This window comes from Zerene cesonia, chromosome 23 (assembly GCF_012273895.1).
Source record: "Zerene cesonia ecotype Mississippi chromosome 23, Zerene_cesonia_1.1, whole genome shotgun sequence".
Taxonomy (NCBI): Eukaryota; Metazoa; Arthropoda; class Insecta; order Lepidoptera; family Pieridae; genus Zerene; species Zerene cesonia.
Window position 1 is genome coordinate 38550 of NC_052124.1, and position 18503 is coordinate 57052.

The following is an 18503-nucleotide window of genomic DNA, read 5'->3' on the forward strand; positions in this document are numbered from 1 at the left end:
TTATTCCATTTTGTATAAGAAAAATTGAAAAAACGAACCAAAAATTTGCGAGTCTTAGAACTCACCTCGCCTTAAATCTAAACGAATTCAAGGAAAACAGATGTAAGAACTGACATATTATAAAATCACACAGCTATAATTACAAAATTTTAAAATTTGAGCTATTCTTTCAATTGCTCATTTTTTAAAATTTTTCAGTTATGAAAATAAATCTATAAAGATTTAGAAATTCAATACAAAAAAAAAACTAACTGAAATCAATAAACCAAACATTTACTGCTTGATTTTCAATATATCAAGTACCTTTTATGAATAAAAGGTTTATTCAAAAAATTATAAGGCTACCACTCACACGTATTCAAAGTCACGATGGTTCAAATGCGTGAAGCGCGCGTACACGGGCCCGCGGTTGGAGAAGTCGAGGCCGCGGGACAGGTCCACGTCGCTCATCATCCAGAAAGTGTTGAGCGTGTTCACTTCGCCCGTTGAGCTCTGCACGCGCACTGATGATATTCGCACGCCGGGGTTCTCGAGCTGGTTGACAATTTTTTTTTACTTTATGACATATCTATGGAATGGAAAAGCATCGGTACCCTTTGTATGTACATCGTCTACTACAGGACCATCGGCCGAAAATTAAACTCATTTTGAGGGATTTATTTTTATTGCATGTGTTAGAATTTAAAATCTAAAATAAATCTATCTTATAACACATGCCTACACAATTATAATAGTTACTTCCTAGATAAACTCCAAAATTGTAATTTTTTAGTTTTTTTTACGCGCATGTCGCTGTGCCAGGCACTTTCGGTTTTGATTAATATTTTATTAAATTTTGACATTTACAATCTATGCAAGTCTTTAATTACTAAAAAAAATCGGCACCTCACTTAATATGAAACGAATAATCGAATACAAACATACCTCGGAGCGGGTGTACCGGCGAACATTCGAAGATTCCTTAAATTTCTGGAACATGTCATCAACAAACGCGTGCCAGCGGTAAAAGAACGGATCACGCATAGTTGTAGCTTCGTCACCAATTACAGCGAAATTTTCCTATGATAAAATTGAGATATAATACAGAACTAAATAAACATATTCTCGGGAAATAATTGACAACAAAATAAACGTTTATATTACTTACCAGATATCTATGGTTCGGGTCGTGCATATAGGCGGTAAAACTATGTCCATTGTTATGTAAACTGCCATACAGTTCCATGTTTGGAGATAAAACACTCGCTTCCATCATGTTACCCAGAGTGTCGATGTCCAATTCACGTGTAGATCCATCAGGCTTATTTAAAGAAATGAAAAAGATTTTTAACAAACAGAAAGAACAGAAAACTTCAACCTTCAAAATTTCAAAGCAGAGAAAACTTAAACATGTTCGGTTCACATGTTACATGGCAACTGTTAATTTCTTTGACCGCAGGGCGAAACCGCGGATAAAGGCTAGTATAATATATTAATGTATTGTAATAGAGAGTAGACACTTTCCTGAAAACATGATTTATAGAATACTGCAAGGTGAAATTAAATAGTCTACCATATTTGCTACTTACGCCACTACTTATTTTTTCGCAAAAAATCAATCTCAGGTACATACTTTTCAGCAGCAATATTATTTGAAATCAGCGATATTTTACCCTATAGAATGTTGTGGAAAATAATATGTGAAATTAATGAAAAAGAAATGCAGTATTTAAATAAAAAAGAGGAGTACCAAGGTGACTAAGCCCGTAGCGATAGCATCATCAATGTTCCGTCTCCAACGATACATATCCTCGATGGTAACATTCAAACCGTCTACCGGCCTGTTCAAGCTCTGCCAACGCATATTAGCCTGCCGTGGGGGCCAGCCGCGGGAAGAAGTGAGGCTGTCAAGCTTGGGGAAATACGCTTCTGGGATTGGTTCATTCCAGTTGCTGAATTTATTCACGCGAGCCAAAGAGTTGTTCAGACGTTCGCCGTTGTAGCTGAAATTTTCACAAAAAATAATATAATTTGTTTTTTATTGTTAGCGTTTGGTAATTTATAGCGGAACTCTGAATTTTTTTATAATATACGTATACTCAATTGCTTTTATACACCTAAATAGTCTTTATATTGAATTATTATTGAGTATTATTTTGACTTTTACCGAGCAATAATCTGTTGGTGCATGTAGAAGAAAAGTTCACCACGTCTATCTTTAGCGACGATTTCTCTTTGGTTTGCGGTGAATGGGTACACAAGATGCCAATGCCAGTGATGAAGATTAACTCCAATATCTTCACGGAAGTATGCTAAACGATGTTCAATATCCAAGTCCGTGGCTGTGTAATCCCTTGGTATAATAATGGGAATTCTCTGAAAATATAAATAAATTATACGCTAAAATTATAGAATCACATACTTACATCTTTTTATAAGAACACTATCGGGTAAATTTTTGAATGACAAAAAGGAACGTATTACGATGCTTTCAATCAATGTCAATAAGGAATAAGGACGTCATAATTTGACAATGATATTTGAGACTACGTTGAACGTTCCGTTACTCGTTACATAATCTTAATTAAGTAAATCTTATATGTAACTATATGTAAAATGGTAGGTATGGATTAAAATGTTATCATAGATAGTATGTTATATTGCTTCATTATTAAAGTCTATTTATTTATTTGCAATGACAGCCGTTGCTTACGTAAAAAAATACCTATACAGCACAATAATATATACATTTTATGACATTAACCACGTTTGGAGTCGAATATACTAGAGCGTATCAGTGAAATGAAACGCAACATTTTGCGAAAAGTCACGTAGGCCACTTGTTATAGTTCGCGCGTTTATAATTTCAATTTTTATTATTTTATGACCGCGTTAAACAATACTTAAATATGCAAAATTAAGAATGGAAGATTTAACAGCTAACTCTAAAGTAGTAGTTGTGCGAGCAAAACCCGAAGGCCAGAGAAAAACTTTCAAACCCAATGTGCGATCAGTGAACAAAATACCAGATGAATTGTTAAATGATCCTCTTATTAACAGAGCTTGTGAAGCTTTACCCCAAAACTATAATTTTGAAATTCATAAGACAATATGGAGGATTCGTTCATTGGGATCAAAAAGAGTCGCTATACAGTTACCCGAAGGTATATATAGTCCTTGTTAATTTATTTTATTGTTATATTATGTGCAATCATTCCATACATAGTTTTTTCATTTCAGGTTTAACTATGTTTGCCACCACTTTATGTGATATAATAGAGACATTTACTATAGCTGACACTGTAATAATGGGCGATGTTACTTATGGAGCCTGCTGTATAGACGACTTTACTGCTACAGCATTGGGAGTAGATTTATTAGTACATTATGGACATTCATGTCTCATACCGATTGATCAAACAAGCAGTATAAAAGTACTTTACATATTTGTAGATATTAAAATCGACCCATCACACTTTTTAGATACAATAAGACTGAATTTTCCAAGGAAAACACATTTAGCAATAGTTAGTACTATACAATTTGTCACAACTCTCCATTCAGTGGCAAAAGATCTGAGAAATGAAGATTATATTGTTACAATTCCTCAGAGTAAGCCTCTTTCTCCAGGTGAGATTCTTGGATGTACTGCCCCCAAACTAAATTCAGATTGTGTAATATATTTGGGTGATGGTAGATTTCATTTAGAGGCAATTATGATAGCTAATCCTTCAATACTAGCATATAAATATGACCCATATGAGAAAAAATTTACCTCAGAAGTATATGAGCATGATGTTATGAAAATGAACAGGAAAAATCAAATAGAAATAGCCTCAAATGCCAATAACTTTGGCTTAATATTGGGTACACTGGGCAGACAGGGTAGTACAAAAGTATTAGCCAATCTAGAGAAGCAAATCTCAAACTGCAATAAAAATTATGTTAAAATATTATTATCAGAAATATTTCCAAGTAAGTTGGCACTCTTTGGCTTAGATGCATTTGTGCAGGTTGCTTGTCCAAGGCTGTCAATAGATTGGGGTACTGCATTTCCGAGGCCATTGCTGACACCATATGAATTTTCTGTGTCATTAGGGAATAGTAAGTGGCTGAAAGATGATGGAACCTACCCTATGGACTTTTATGCAAGTGATAGCTTAGGGCCATGGACTCCAAATTACAAGCCTGTTTTGTGTTCATCTTCAGACAAGAAATGTGATAATTGTTGTGGAAAGGAAAAATGACTTACAGGCGCTCCACCTTGAGCTGATACTGCAGCGGTCTCACGAGCTTGAGAGAATACTTGGGAGTCCAGAAATTTAGATGGGAATGTTTCTGCAAAATTGGCTATTGGCACATCTCTTGTGTCACGTCTATAAAAAAACAGAGAACATCTTTATTGAGTATAACATCAGTATATTTAAAATATAATCATTGATTGATCATAAAAAGTTTTCAATTTACAAATTATGTTTGTGTATTGATAATTTCTGTAAATACAAATTCATATATTTATTATAATAATAGTTGATTTCATTGCTTATTAATTGTAAAACAAATATATACTATATTCAGCCAATTCATGTTTAATATAAAATGCATATATACAAATTATATAATAAAAAAATTGAAATTTACCTGTGCATAAGAGCAACACTGAAGCAATAATTGAATAGCTGAGGGTTGAGAGAGACTCGAGCAAAGGCACATGTTGATAGAAATTGTTGTAGCTGATTCTCAGGAACGGCTGTTGATTTTATACATTAAGTTATATCAATAAATTATTTATATTATTCCGAGATTTTCTATCACAAAATCTATGACATAAGTTGCGAAGTTTTGTTGTGGTATAAAATATTACTTGTTTTTATATAATTACTGTTAAGTAGCAATTCTTAGTTTAGCTTTCAACCTCTTAAAAATAATATTATAAATGCGAAAGTACCCGTCACCATTCTTTTTTTACAACACAAAGGTATATAGAGAGTTTGATTGTCGAGTATATAAAAAGAATACAAATATGAGGGTGAAGCTCAGGACTATGTATGTATGTATTTAACAAAAAAATAAAATTCAATACTAACAATTCTCTTGGGTACTCGTCACGCCCGACATGCGATACCACAAGAGTGGAGTGACATTTGCAAATGTTTTTTTGATACATGAGAGCAAAAATTCGTACATTCAGCGAACGTATGCACGCGCCATGAGTGCGAACCGAGTATTAGTATTTTATTATTATTTATATATGGTATTTATTATTAGCCGGCGTATACATATGTGTGGCGTATATCAAGGAAAAGAAAATTATACAAATAAACGCACCCATAAGCTCGTCGAGAACTTCATCAGCCATCTTTTGATGAGCCGGCAGGAACAGAGAGAAATCGGCATCTTTCGGCAATTTCTTCGCTTTAGTAAACTTGGGAACCCGCTTGAGGTTTTGCAAGGGGATGATTTCAGATGCATTTTCACCGAAACGGTTATTGATCTCGAGTCCATTGTTCTTGTAGTCGTCGGTCTGATAAGTAAATGTTATATTACTTTAACTAAACGAATTTTAAAAGGAGGACACTTGTGTTTGTAAAATTTTCACACAAAAACTACTATATCGATTCCAAAAATGGTGAAAAACCATAACACAGATACATCTTCAACACGGGTGAAGCCAGGGCGCACCGCAACTTGAATTAAATATGTAAAAGGGTGGTAGTGGAAACTACCACCTTACATATTATATTCACTACATACATAAATTAGCACTATGAGCCTGAATCAAATAAAGCAAATTTTTATTCTAAGTCTAACATAAAAATAGGAAACACTAAAAAATTTATGAATAGGAACATAGTTGTTAAATTGACAAAACTTACCAAATATTGTTCCGTGATTTGAAAAATTGTATTTTCGTCGCCCTTTGGTGTTAACATAGGCTCATTGGGCCTATCAAACAACAAAGACAAACCTTTTACGACGTTCGACATTTTCACAATAAATGAACCAATGAAAAATGTTCAATAAATTATAAATAAGAATATTCAATCCACTTCACAATAAATGTGAAGTGAGAATGATTCAGTAAGTCTTCGTTTGAAGTTTTATACAGATCCGTTACTTTGGTACCGAGCGCAGCGTAACTTATTATTCCGAGTGCAAAACCGCAAGCAGAACAAAATTTCCAGCAAAATCCGAGAAGTAGCATTCTATAATACGTACTACAGAGTTCAGTCTCAATTCGACTGTATTTTTTTTGGGTTACATTAGAGCATTCGACTGTATGAACCGAATTTGGTGATTCTATTTTTATTTGAAAGTTAAAATATCATTTATTTCAGACAATTTGAACGTGTTTAGTTTGTTATTAAAATATTTATTTCATATTTACATAGGCGCAATTTACACGACGTCAGGTAATTAAGTTTATATGGAGAGTATTGTTTTACTACTAGATTAATACAAATTGTAATTGTCAGACTATCACACTAATATTATAAATGTGAAAGTATGTTTGTTTGGATGTTTGTCCGTCATTCACGCTGAAGCTACTGAACGGATTTTGATGAAATTAGGTATACAGATAGGATATGAGCTGACTTGGGTGATAAAATAGGAATTCTGATATTCGGGCGGAGCCAGGAAAACTTTTTGTCAAACATAAGCTCTCTTACGACATGTATAGCGTTTACAAGTAAATACTTTACGATAAGGCGCCACTTTTTTAACCTATTTATATATAATTATACCTAAAACAATTTTGTGATTCCAAGTTTTAAATAAAAAATAACTTTAACGTTGGAAAACTTATCAAAAATGTACTTGAACATTTTGTTACCCCACGCCCACAAAACAAGCAGCAAGGCGGAATTAATCAAGACTTGTCGTGTGTAGAGTACGTAAAAAAATTTAAATTTTCGTTTTTCTACTGACGAATAAGGAATTAGGTGTTAGACATGTACCAAGTGCAATACTTTTTGTAACTTTGTTGTGAAAGACCCCTTTTTTAGTGGGGAAATCTTACAGAGATACCCACGGCATCCGGAGAAAGGAGCCGTGGGTTATGTCGAATGCTCACCGACTAAAGCCCCATTGTCATATAAGTGTATAATCTATGCCCATTGTGTTCCGACGAGCCGCTTTAGTGACGGGTCACGGGAACTGGTTAGTATACGTTCGCGACTACGAAAAGCCCCTAAGCCCCTGAGACTTTTTATGGAAACTGAGTAGGTTAAGTACTATTTTAACGTAAAAAGCATGATATTGGCAGAAAAAAAGTCATAGTCATATATATAAGCTTTCCGCCCGCGCAGTCAAAGGAAAACTCACGTAGTTGCCGCTCCCATCGATATTCCAGATTAAAACCGGATAGGTTTTTATCCTATAGATTTTGTATCAATTCTCAGATCTCAAACTATCCTTGCACAAAATTTATCCAAAGCGGTTCAGTGGATTAGGCGTAAAGATGAGACAGGCCTACAGATCCACAGAAAGAGTTGCTTTCGAATTCATAATTGGTATTAATATTGGATCAATTTAAATAAATATCACCTATTAAGTACGAGGACCACTGAGTCACCGCTGCTCAAAAAAAAAATATGTATAATAATTATTACTATCACATATATTATTTTGTCTCTAACTTTTAGTTTAGTTTTATTAGTTTAGGTTAGATTCCTTGAAGAGATTTAAAAAAATGCATATAAAGAAAGCAGCTACAATCTTATTCATACATATAACTATTTGTATAAGATTTCTAATTTCTAAAAAGGCTAATCAGGTATTGTAATGTTTAATAACAAAAGAGTCACATTTTGCACAAATTTGTACACCAGGACCTAACAAACCAGGAATGCTATACATAGTATTGATATGGCAACAGGAAACTTCCAAGCATTTCCTCATAAGTGTCTTACCACATCCACAGAGATATGAAAACAAACAAAATATTTAATTAGTATATTATTATTCTACTTATCGGTAACCATAATAGTGTATATTTGTTCAACAATTATCTAATTTGTTATTCCAAACATTATTTATCTGATAGGAATTTGCAAACAGTTTCTAAGAATTTTTCTGGCTTTTGGCTATGCACCCAGTGCCCAGCGCCATCTATGAACACCAAGTCAGCTAGTGGGAAGTATTCTTGAATCTCGGGTAAATCATTTTTGCTGGAAAAAGAATTAATTTGTGTTTAAGTGGAATAAATAAGAGTTCTTCTATTTATTAATAGGGTTTTATTGTTTTCTTTCTGTTCTTTATGACTTTAATTCTAAATGTATCTTTTAGGTTTATTTCATAAAAAATTAACGATTTAAATTAAATTTTATATCCAATGTGTGTAAATAAATAAGTTCGAGTTTCGAATAAGACACCAAGTTCGAATTAGGTAAAAGATATTTTATAATTTAAAATTATAGGGAGACTGGATTATTCCATAGATATTACTATTAAACTAACCAGGTAAATCACATAGGATTCTATAATTGTGTTTATAAGTTGAGAAACAAGCAAATTAAATTGAACAAGATTATTTTCTTTTGCATAAGCTTACCCAATATAATCCGAGAGGGAACCTCCAATAAATAAAGTGGGTCCACAATATTGGAGTCCTTTCAGACTTGATGGAAAATGTGATATGTAGTTCTGGAAATTCTCTTTTAGGGCTGGTAAGTTCACTCTCCAAGTATACGACCCGGTATTTGTTTGAATTAAATTTGTTATCAAAAAGTTTCTCAAATTTACATCTGGCGAAACATTTTTCAGCTGTTCATCAGCTAGCTTTCTCGCTTTTGACATGGCAATACCAGACCTTATGGATACAGCTGCCATTGCGTCAAAGAGATTCATCATTGTAAATATTTGAGGACTTGTTTTCACTGGTGATATATCCACCACTATTAAACTTGATACAAGGTCAGACTGAAAAATGGCAATTTTTTATTTGATCAACTACTTTTGGGTATAAATGTTTTGTTAACAGTTTTAGAAACTTTAATATACTGACTATATTATTATGAATTAAATATGCTTTTGTATGGGTAAATGAAGTTAGAGCTCTAGATAGGTACTTTAGTCTCTTAAGACAGCTATAAAAACAATTTTGTGTTGTTCATGTAATACCTTTTTGTTTATGTAATTTATTAATAAGGGCATATGTTAATAATGTTTTTATCTAATACCTTTTTAGTTTATGGAAACAATGCCAGGATGATATAAGTCATGAATGATATAAATTTTGCTGCATGTCGTATACATGATACTTTACGTACGACTTACACAAAGAAGCGATAAAACCATAGCAGTACGGCCGCCCATGCTATGCCCCAGGACAGATACTTTTGATATCTCTAATTTCTTTAATAATTTTATCACATCGTGGGCCATATGAATATAAGTATGTTGTGAAGAATGCCGACTATCTCCGTGATTGCGAGCATCTACACTAATTATTTTCCTCCCCGTTGCCTTATGGATAGCTTTACTCATACTGTTCCAGTTATTTTTTGAACCTAATAGCCCATGTAAGATCACAAGAGGTGGTCTTTTGGATGTATCAATGTCGGTGCTCTCATACGACGAGTAAGCCAGTTCCACTGTTTCTGCATTGCTGGAGTCAGATTTTAAGCACCGCGGAGTAATTGAACATATATTTGGACTAAGTCGAAATAAATTTTGAGGTCGAAACCTGTTAAATAACATATTTTTGTTTTGAACAACTGTGAATTTTGATGGTTCCCTATGACAATAGCTGTCTATCAAACTTGACTTTGATACAAGCTTTTTCGTTTATAAATTATAATTTTGATGTGAAAAATATTAATGAACGTTTTATAAATTTTTGTCAGTTTTAAGTTCAATTGATTTGTTGCCTATTTAAAATTGACCATATTTGTATCTTCGTTACTCGGACGTTACATCATACTTAAAATCGATAAGTTGGGGATTCGACACTGAGCGAGCGTGCAAGAATTAAATAGATTTTTCAATTTATCATTGCATGTGGATAACACGACCACTGCTCGGAAAGGTGAAGGTAAAAAATGATTAGGATATTGGAATGTCCAAAAATAAAAAATCGACGACATGTGACATCTGCCAATCCCCACTAGACCAGTGTGGTGGATTATGGCCTGAACCATCATAAGAGGTCTGTGCCTTGCAGGTGGTCTGTGGAAAAGATCATCGTCACATTATGCTACATCCAGAAATAAAAAAAAAATCAATCCTTCATAAGAATGGTAGGATTAGGGTTTCTACTGTTGAGTCGCTCATTAGTTTGGTATAACGCAATATTTAGCTACTTGTTCAATGTGTTTTAATAAAATTTAGGTAGTGACATGCAAACACGTCTTATTGTCATTTTATTAAAAAATATTTACATTTTAACAGTCTTATTATACCGACTTATGTTCAGCCGAATAAAGTACTTAGTTATAACTCATAGCAGTGGCGTAGCATGCTCTAAGGGAGCACTGAATAAAAATTTGTGGTGAGGCCCTCCCAAAAAAACAAATATCTGAAATATCGCTCATCAAAGTGCCTGGAAGCCGAGCCCTGTCTGTATATTTGAGCCGAGCCCTGTATAACTGACACACGCACACTCACACACACACACACATTTACACACACATACACACACATTCGTACACTTCACAATTTATTATCAATACCTAGTTATAATCGGTTTATTCAAATTTTCACATAGCTAGTTATAATACTTAAGTTAAGGAAGAGCGGGTCCTCCTGACACAGGTTTTTTCTTAAACTTACTAGGAGGTCCCTACTACTCCATATTTTGTAAAGTTGGAAATGAAATAAACTATTTTTATATTTTATTTATATTGAAACGGCTGATACGAAGGTAGCTACCTACGTCCGTGGGCCATAGGTTTATGTACCCGTATTATTACGCTATTCTTTGACTATTAAACTGCTCTTTGGGTTCATAAGTACTTAAAAAACAAAGTTGTCATCAAATATTAAAGGTTACAAAATCTTGAAATAACTAGCTGTCCGCCCCGGCTTCGCCCGTGGTACATATAAAACCTAAATTCTCCTTCAATACTTTTACTGTAGGGCATCTAAAACCGAAAGAATTCAAAACGGACCAGTAGTTCCTGAGATTAGCACGTTCAAATAAACAAACGAACAAACTCTTCAGCTTTATAATATATAGCTGTCCAGTTGAATATCTGAATTATTGCGATTAGAGTTATATATTTGAGTTTAAATAATATCAAACGAACTAACTAACCCTTCAGCTTTATAGGTATACTGGTTTGGATGTTTCAATAAAGATATGTTACGGAACCCTATTTTTTCCAAAATAAAATATAGTCTATGTTACTCGTGGATAATGTAGCTTTCGAATGGTGAAAGAATTTTTAAAATCGGTCCAGTAGTTTTTGAGCCTATTCATTACAACCAAACAAACAAACAAAGTTTTCCTCTATATAATATTAGTGTAGATATATCCTGTATTTTATTGAAGAAGCTTTCGTTTTAATCAACTGCGTGGATTTGTCTATCCATACCTGTAACCGGGCGATAAAAAATTTATATACGAATACATAATTGAATGAGGTGTCTGAGAATAGGTTTTTAAAAAATGAAATGAAGGTTTCTAAATAAGTTTTATGCTTTTATATGTTGTAGGTTACGAGATATATGCATCTAAATTCTAAAGTAGTAAATAATGTCCCACTGCCTCTTTTTCGAATGTATAAATGGGTGTATTTTAAAATAAATAAAGTCAAGAAAATAAAGGCACATAATCAAACTTATGTATTTTCAAGTAAAATTTTTTGTAATGTTTATTATGATAAGAATCTTAAAACTATTTTCAAAAACGCATTAGGATCTTCAGCATGTACGTTATGCCCGACATCTTTTACATATTCTAGTTTTGCGTTAGGAAAATATTTCTTAATGCCAGGTAAATCTTGCCGGCTGAAATTATAACGTAATTGATTAAAATTAAGCCATTAAACTCGTGAATAGAAATTAAATATTTCAAAGTTAAAAGAACCAAGCAAACCGATGTAATTAATTGCAATCAATTATTCAATATTTGCATAATAAAAAAGAAACAATGTATATATTGTTATCGCGTGACGATTCAATGTTGACATTATTTTTTATTTGCTTGTAATGCATGCAAATTATGTGTCTATTTATTCTCTTTGTGCACAGTATACTTTAAATGAATCCGTCTCTTATAAACTTTCTATGTTTCATTCATTCCGTCAGATGGCCCGCGTAAATACATACGTATGAATAATAGATTCCACGATATTAGGCCATATCTACGTCTATCGCTGCCAATGCAAGTGTTCAATTTTTAATACTAGAGATTTGTAAAGACTAGCAGACTAAGGTTTTTTCGGAACACATTAGATAAACAGAAAATAGCAATTTTTTCTCTTTACAATGTCATAGATAATAAATAATGTAGTACTTGAATAAAACTAACGGCAGGTAATTTGATTCTTCCCCTCCAATAAACAAAGTTGGACCTGAGTACTGTTTTCCATCCAGGCCACTGGGGAAAGTAGCGATGTCTGGAAAATGTTTATTCAGAGCATTCAAGTTGCAGAGCCAGCCATACGAACCATCAGGTCTTAAGCCAACATTTATCAAAAGGAAACCGGATGATTCTGCCTTTACCAGACCCGATTTAACGAGGTGCTCCTTGGCTATACTTCGGGCTTTGCTGATGTTATCGGCACCTTTATAATTTACAGCTTTCATAACTTCTATTAATTTTGGAAAAAAGTCGTTCAATATGCCCGCAGTCGACACCGGTGATATATCAACAACTATTAAACTCGCTACTTTCGCAGGCTGAAATATACATATTTTTAATAATGCTACAGATAACATAAATCTGATAACACTATGTAATGCCGATTCATTAATCTTATTGATATTCAGAGGCCTGTCGTATTTATTAGTTGGGTTTCTGGAATATCACGTTATTAAACCAAATTACAAGTAAACTATTGTGTGTACTGTATACCCAAAACTTTTTTTTTTTTCTGCTTCTACAAACAATTCACAACAAATATAGCTAGGCACTTTTATATCTTATGAGAACAATAGCTGGCTTTATTTTTTTATGTTAAAGTCGGCAATAGAGCTGGTGGGTCACTTGATGGTAAGCGCTACTACCGTCCATGAACATTTGAAGAGCCATAAGGTCAATTGTAAACCTTTCGCGTTTACAAACGGATTGCCGACTTAAAATTAGCAAGGGATTAGGAAAAGATTGACGAGAGGGATAAAGGAAGGGACTGGGAAGGGTAAGCAAAAGGGTATGGGCCTCCGACTCCCCCACTTACCGTACGAAATACAATAGAATCGGTTTTCTGTGGGGATGTGGTACTTCCCCGGTGCGAGCTGGTCCAATTGGTGCCGAAGCGTGTTCGACTCCCCCATACACGGCTTAATCAATATTCATAAAAACGTATTATTTAGAAAACAGAAAGTGGTTTTATAATTATGAATCATACAGCATTCTTGCAATATTTTTGAACTTTAACTTAAAGGGTTTAATTGAGGATATATGGTGTAAAGGGTAAAGGTTCACGGATATGAATCAATATCAAACCTCGGTCAGAGCCAAAACCATGCCAGTCCGGCCTCCCATACTATGACCAATAACGTGTGAAGACTTTATTGACAATTTTGAAATCAGCTGCGATATATCACTGGCCAGCTCCGGGTACGTATGAGATTCAGTGTGCGGACTTTCACCGTGATTCCTTACATCTACCGCTATTACAGCTTTATTAGTGCTTTCATTGATGCTTTTTGAGACACTCTCCCAATTTTTCTTCATACCCAACAATCCATGTATGACAATAACAGGTGCAACATTGTAATTCTCGTTTCCGTGAACTTTATACGCCAAGTCAACAGCAGATCTTGACTGATCATATTTCGTCAAAGGTAAACGTTTTGAAAGCAATACCACAGGCAATACTTTGTTTGCAACTTTCGATAAATATAGGGGAGTCATGCAATGACTTATAGAATTTATAATCGAAGAATATAATATATTTTACTGGACTAGTTTAAGATGACATCGGTAAGTAATCTATAGACGACGTGCTCGAAGAACAAGATGACTTGCAAATGTCAATTATCGTTTAAAAAAAAACTGATTGAAGAGTATACTAGCTAGTTCCAAACTGGACTAGTCTTTACTTTACTCAGAAAGGATAAAAAATTGATACCAATATTAAATAACAATTGCTTTAAATTGCATATAGAAATTTAAAAGATTGAAAGTTTTTACGTAGTTAAATTTTACAATATCTTTGTATGTGTTGACTGCTTATTTGATGTAATAAATATTTGACACTTGTCATTTATAAGCATTTTAATTATTAACCAATAACGACAACGGTTTGAATAATAAGCATACAGACTTATCTAAATCTTTATTCATTAGTTCTAAGAAAAGCGATAGCAACCTCTAAAAAGCTTTTTGGGTCATCAACGTGCAAACTGTGTCCAGTTTGAGGTATATAGGAGATCACGGCACGTGGAAACATTTCACGAATACCGTTTAAATCATCAGGCCTGCAAAATAAATTTGTAGCATTTAACGCTCTAGAGTTTGTCAGAGGTTTTAATAAACGTAGAGTGAAGATATTGAATATAGATTTTTATTCAAACTACATACTCAGATAGCTATTATACTAACGGTATATATTCAGATAGTTGTCCACCGATAAACAACGATGGACCAAAATACTTTTTATTCTTCATCTTTGGAAAGGATGATATATTTTTAAAATCCTTTATTAACACGTCAAGGTTGCACGACCAGCCTATAAATCCATTGGATTTTAATATTATATTAGAAAGTACAACATTCATCAAAGTATCGTCATGTATGATGCTCTTTAGTTTTTTCTTGGCATGGCGTTTTGCTGTACAAATCTTCTTCTGTTCCTTGAAATTTATATCTTTAATTATTGCTAAAATTTTTGTGAATTCTTCCAGATGCTTGCAGGTTGATACAGGAGATATATCCAAAATCAACAAGCCTGCTACTTTCTCCGGCTACAATAATTTTTTGTTTAATAATTGGTAAAAAATTATAGATATAGAGTAACTGGATAATAACGACTTCGTAATGTTTTGTTTACATCACAGTGCATAAATTCTAAATAAATATTTAAATACATTATTGAAATCAATTTAACTTATACGCGCTGTTAACTATTAACGCTGTTACATATTTTAGCTTTAACTATCCTGTCGTACTTACTGCTATCAATGAAACACACATCGAAGCTCTACCTCCCATCCCATGGCCAACTATACTTGCTTTATCAACGGAGAGTTTTTTAAACAGTTTGAATATATCTTCAGCCATGTCCTCATACTTATGGGAACTAACATGAGGGCTGTCGCCGTGATTTCGCAAATCCACTGCCACTACCGATCGCTTGGTCATGTTCACCATTGTTTTACCAAAACTGTCCCAGTGTTTTTTCGTCCCTAAAAGATCATGGAAAAGGAAAATCGGTGGATCATCAGGATCTACTTCACTTTCGCCAAATATTTTGTAGGATAGTTTAACTGCAGTCCGTATAGAGTAGAGGGGAAATTTAGGAATGATTTGGAACCGTGATTTTCGTATTACGCAAACTGCCATTCCATTTTTATTAAAAATCCTTTATGAAACGAATCTATTAAACGTTGTTTATACATTTGTTGTTATTGTATTTCATGTGTTGACGTCACAAATAAGAAAATATGTCATATTATTTATAATAAGGTTTTAATCTGATGCAATATTTTTGATTGTCAATAATATTGAGTATTTAATTTCTTGTTCATTTACATCTTTAACAAGAACGTTTTACGTACAAGAACGTTTGACGTGTTAATAAAGGATTTTAAAAATATAGCAAATAATTCAACTGAACATATTAATCCTTATAGATTTATGAAGTGTGTAGGTACCTTTACTTATTTCTATCGTAAAATTGTAATGTAACAGGACTAAAATTGATAATTTTCATTTGGTATTTAATACCAGCTGGCCACAGCTGCTGGTATTAAATACGTAACAATACTGAGTCTGTATCCTGTAGGAATATCGGGATAAAATGACTGCGCTATCGCGTGTAACCAAAGATGCAGTACTGTAATACAACAGTACTGCATTTTTGGTTAGGTATTTGTTATATGATTCAGTGAAATATCAACGACAATTGGATACAGCTAAAAATGTTGATATGACGTTATCAGAGGCGGCACCAGCACCAGTTTGAATTAATTACTTTTCAATATGAAAAGTGAAATATTTTACCGATTAAGTCCTCAAAAACAGTGAACGTTCAGTCAGTGTATGCTTAGAGTATTTTTAATTTTTTAACGAAGGTAGTTACGTTACGCTAATATCGTTAAAAAAAATTACATTAGAATTTTTACTTGATTCGAAATATATATTTATCAGGACCGCGACAAAATGGGAATCGTAATGATGCAGTACAATCATAGTGTCATGACATTTATATTTTAATATTCATAAGACCGATTCAAAGGTATTTGACCTATATTATTTTAATAAAGTATAAATACCTATGGTTACTAATGTACCTACTTCTATTAAATTTTACGTATTTTGTCAACAAAGCAGAAACAAAAATTGTAAATTTCATATGCGTGTTTATTTAAATATATTGAATAATTTATTTCTTTTCAAGCACAGCTGAACTTTCAGACAATTTTATTTTTTTTACTTTACTCATCCTCAAATAAACTGATTCGCTATAAAATCAAAACATTGTTTTGGTTGCCCTTGATATGTGAACAAAGAATGATAATGAGTCATCGTGCTCCTTATTTGTGGGAAAAAGCTTCACCTTGATATAAATTTTAAACAAATTGTATCTTATACAATCTTGATTAATAAGTTTTCTCATTTATGTTATTTACAAACTTTGTTGCCAATTCAGATAAATTGCTATTGCTGTTTTAATTTCCTTTAGTAATTATCAAAATTAAGACAGATAAGAGAAGATAGTTTGTTATCCAATCAATTCTATCCCTACAGAATTCCCACGCAAGAAATATTAGAATTCCCTATAGCATTGTATAGAAGGTGATAGTGTCATTGATGGGAATGGTTTATGAACCGTAAACGTACTTTAGTATGTAGTTGCATTAGGTTATTAAAGTTTGGGTCATCGTCATCATCGTCGGAACTGGAAAATCAATCAATCGTCAATTTTTAAGCTTACAACCACTTTATTGGAAACGCACATAGTTTGTATTTCTTTTAATTCGAATGTTAAATAATTTATATTACTCACCTAGAATGTACGTATCACTACTACTAATCATATATAAATATTTTTTAACAATCTGTGCAATTTCTGAAAGGTATTTAAAAATCATACCGAACCTTCACCTTGACCTACAAGAAATACAGGTTTATAATATTGCCGCTACACCTTGGTCCTTGATTAAAACCCTGATCTCCCGAATTAGTTCGTAGTGCGTAGGTAGGAGCTTGTACCTACTAGTGGGTTTTATTATTTGTTCTACAAATCATTTGTGATTTGTTTTCGTAAATCAATTCTAATTTGAACATATTATTTAACCCATCCAGTGTATTCATAACATATAAGTGTCTTTTTAAAAACAAAGGGCTCTATTATAGATAATATACGAAGTGTGTTATGGTTCCTATATACTTGCATGGATAGATACGAGTATGGCGGCCTGAAATTTATTCATCTTATAGGACATTATAAATACAGTTTAAATGCTCCTGCTTATATTAGTATCCATCAATATATTTTTTTAATTTTTAGTTTTATAGCATTGAAATGCTTTATAAATGAGAAATTTTGAAAGAATAGAAAAAATTTGATCACGAGGCAGGATCCTGCCTCGTGATCAAATTTTTTCTATTCTTTCAAAATTTCTCATCCATCAATATACTCGAATATTTTTATGTAGGTACATGAAAGATTAGTAAAAAATATATGCATTCAAATGATAAAAAATATATCATGTACTAGCTTTTCGCCCGCGGCTCCGCCCGCGTAGAATTCGCTTATATCGCGCGACATGTTAAGAAGTATTTCATTCGCATTTAAAGGTATGGTTTGTTCTTTCCCACGTTTAAAGCTCCATCTTCTACCAAGTTTCATCAAAATCAGTTTGACAATAACGGACTTTTATACAAACTTTCATCCCCTCTTTCGACCTCTTCTACCCTTTTTTCGCGATAAAAAGTATTTTTTATGTAATAAGTTTGTAATAAGGAATTTTACATAGGTACATTCTTTTCATATAGAACCTTGGTATAAAAAATTAAATATTTTTTGGTCCTTTACGTATATGATAGTTAGTATCAGCTTTAACTTAACATATATTTTATAACATGAAATATAGGGAGAAAGGGCGTTAAATAAACAAAACCGTACAAATTATTTGTAAATTTCAACCAATAACTACCATTTATAGTCCATTTATAGAGGCATGGACTT

The 18503-nt window shown here is 33.0% G+C and overlaps 4 protein-coding genes across 4 annotated transcripts in view; 1 reads left to right on the forward strand and 3 right to left on the reverse strand.

Moving 5' to 3' along the window:
- Nucleotides 1-5966, reverse strand: part of LOC119836318 (phenoloxidase subunit 2-like) — an 8188-nt gene extending 2222 nt beyond the window's left edge. Inside the window, exons 1-9 of the mRNA XM_038361616.1 lie at nt 5856-5966; nt 5308-5503; nt 4621-4729; nt 4232-4355; nt 2147-2355; nt 1730-1982; nt 1148-1300; nt 925-1059; nt 353-534 (exon numbers count right to left, since the gene is read on the reverse strand). Coding sequence (XP_038217544.1) covers nt 353-534; nt 925-1059; nt 1148-1300; nt 1730-1982; nt 2147-2355; nt 4232-4355; nt 4621-4729; nt 5308-5503; nt 5856-5966 — 1472 coding nt within the window. The remainder of the gene's footprint in view (nt 1-352; nt 535-924; nt 1060-1147; nt 1301-1729; nt 1983-2146; nt 2356-4231; nt 4356-4620; nt 4730-5307; nt 5504-5855) is intronic.
- LOC119836319 (2-(3-amino-3-carboxypropyl)histidine synthase subunit 1) lies at nt 2796-4262 on the forward strand. The gene is made up of 2 exons (XM_038361617.1): nt 2796-3143; nt 3220-4262. Exons 1-2 carry the CDS (start codon nt 2903-2905, stop codon nt 4224-4226), a joined length of 1248 nt encoding a protein of 415 aa, XP_038217545.1. The 5' UTR covers nt 2796-2902; the 3' UTR covers nt 4227-4262.
- Nucleotides 5967-7761: 1795 nt separating the features above from the next.
- Nucleotides 7762-9733, reverse strand: LOC119836320 (protein ABHD11-like). Its single transcript, XM_038361618.1, has 3 exons — nt 9259-9733; nt 8534-8901; nt 7762-8150 (listed from the first exon to the last, which is right to left on the reverse strand). Exons 1-3 carry the CDS (start codon nt 9679-9681, stop codon nt 8012-8014), a joined length of 930 nt encoding a protein of 309 aa, XP_038217546.1. The 5' UTR covers nt 9682-9733; the 3' UTR covers nt 7762-8011.
- Nucleotides 9734-11798: 2065 nt separating this feature from the next.
- Nucleotides 11799-15652, reverse strand: LOC119836152 (protein ABHD11-like). Its single transcript, XM_038361405.1, has 5 exons — nt 15263-15652; nt 14860-15054; nt 13592-13912; nt 12455-12825; nt 11799-11931 (listed from the first exon to the last, which is right to left on the reverse strand). The coding sequence occupies exons 1-5, from the start codon at nt 15650-15652 to the stop codon at nt 11799-11801; spliced, it is 1410 nt and encodes a 469-aa protein (XP_038217333.1).
- Nucleotides 15653-18503: the final 2851 nt, after the last annotated feature.

Excerpts from the sequence above, each read along its gene's own strand:
- LOC119836319 (XM_038361617.1), top strand. The coding sequence starts at position 2,903 with ATGGAAGATTTAACAGCTAACTCTAAAGTAGTAGTTGTGCGAGCAAAA. Across the intron at positions 3,144-3,219 it reads CGCTATACAGTTACCCGAAG|GTTTAACTATGTTTGCCACC; the intron begins GTATATATAGTC and ends TTTTCATTTCAG.
- LOC119836320 (XM_038361618.1), bottom strand. The coding sequence starts at position 9,681 with ATGTTATTTAACAGGTTTCGACCTCAAAATTTATTTCGACTTAGTCCA. Across the intron at positions 8,902-9,258 it reads TGGTTTTATCGCTTCTTTGT|TCTGACCTTGTATCAAGTTT; the intron begins GTAAGTCGTACG and ends GCCATTTTTCAG. Across the intron at positions 8,151-8,533 it reads TCCCTCTCGGATTATATTGG|CAAAAATGATTTACCCGAGA; the intron begins GTAAGCTTATGC and ends TTCTTTTTCCAG.
- LOC119836152 (XM_038361405.1), bottom strand. The coding sequence starts at position 15,652 with ATGGCAGTTTGCGTAATACGAAAATCACGGTTCCAAATCATTCCTAAA. Across the intron at positions 15,055-15,262 it reads TGTGTGTTTCATTGATAGCA|CCGGAGAAAGTAGCAGGCTT; the intron begins GTAAGTACGACA and ends AAATTATTGTAG. Across the intron at positions 13,913-14,859 it reads ACGATACTTTGATGAATGTT|TCAAGATCTGCTGTTGACTT; the intron begins GTACTTTCTAAT and ends AAATATGATCAG.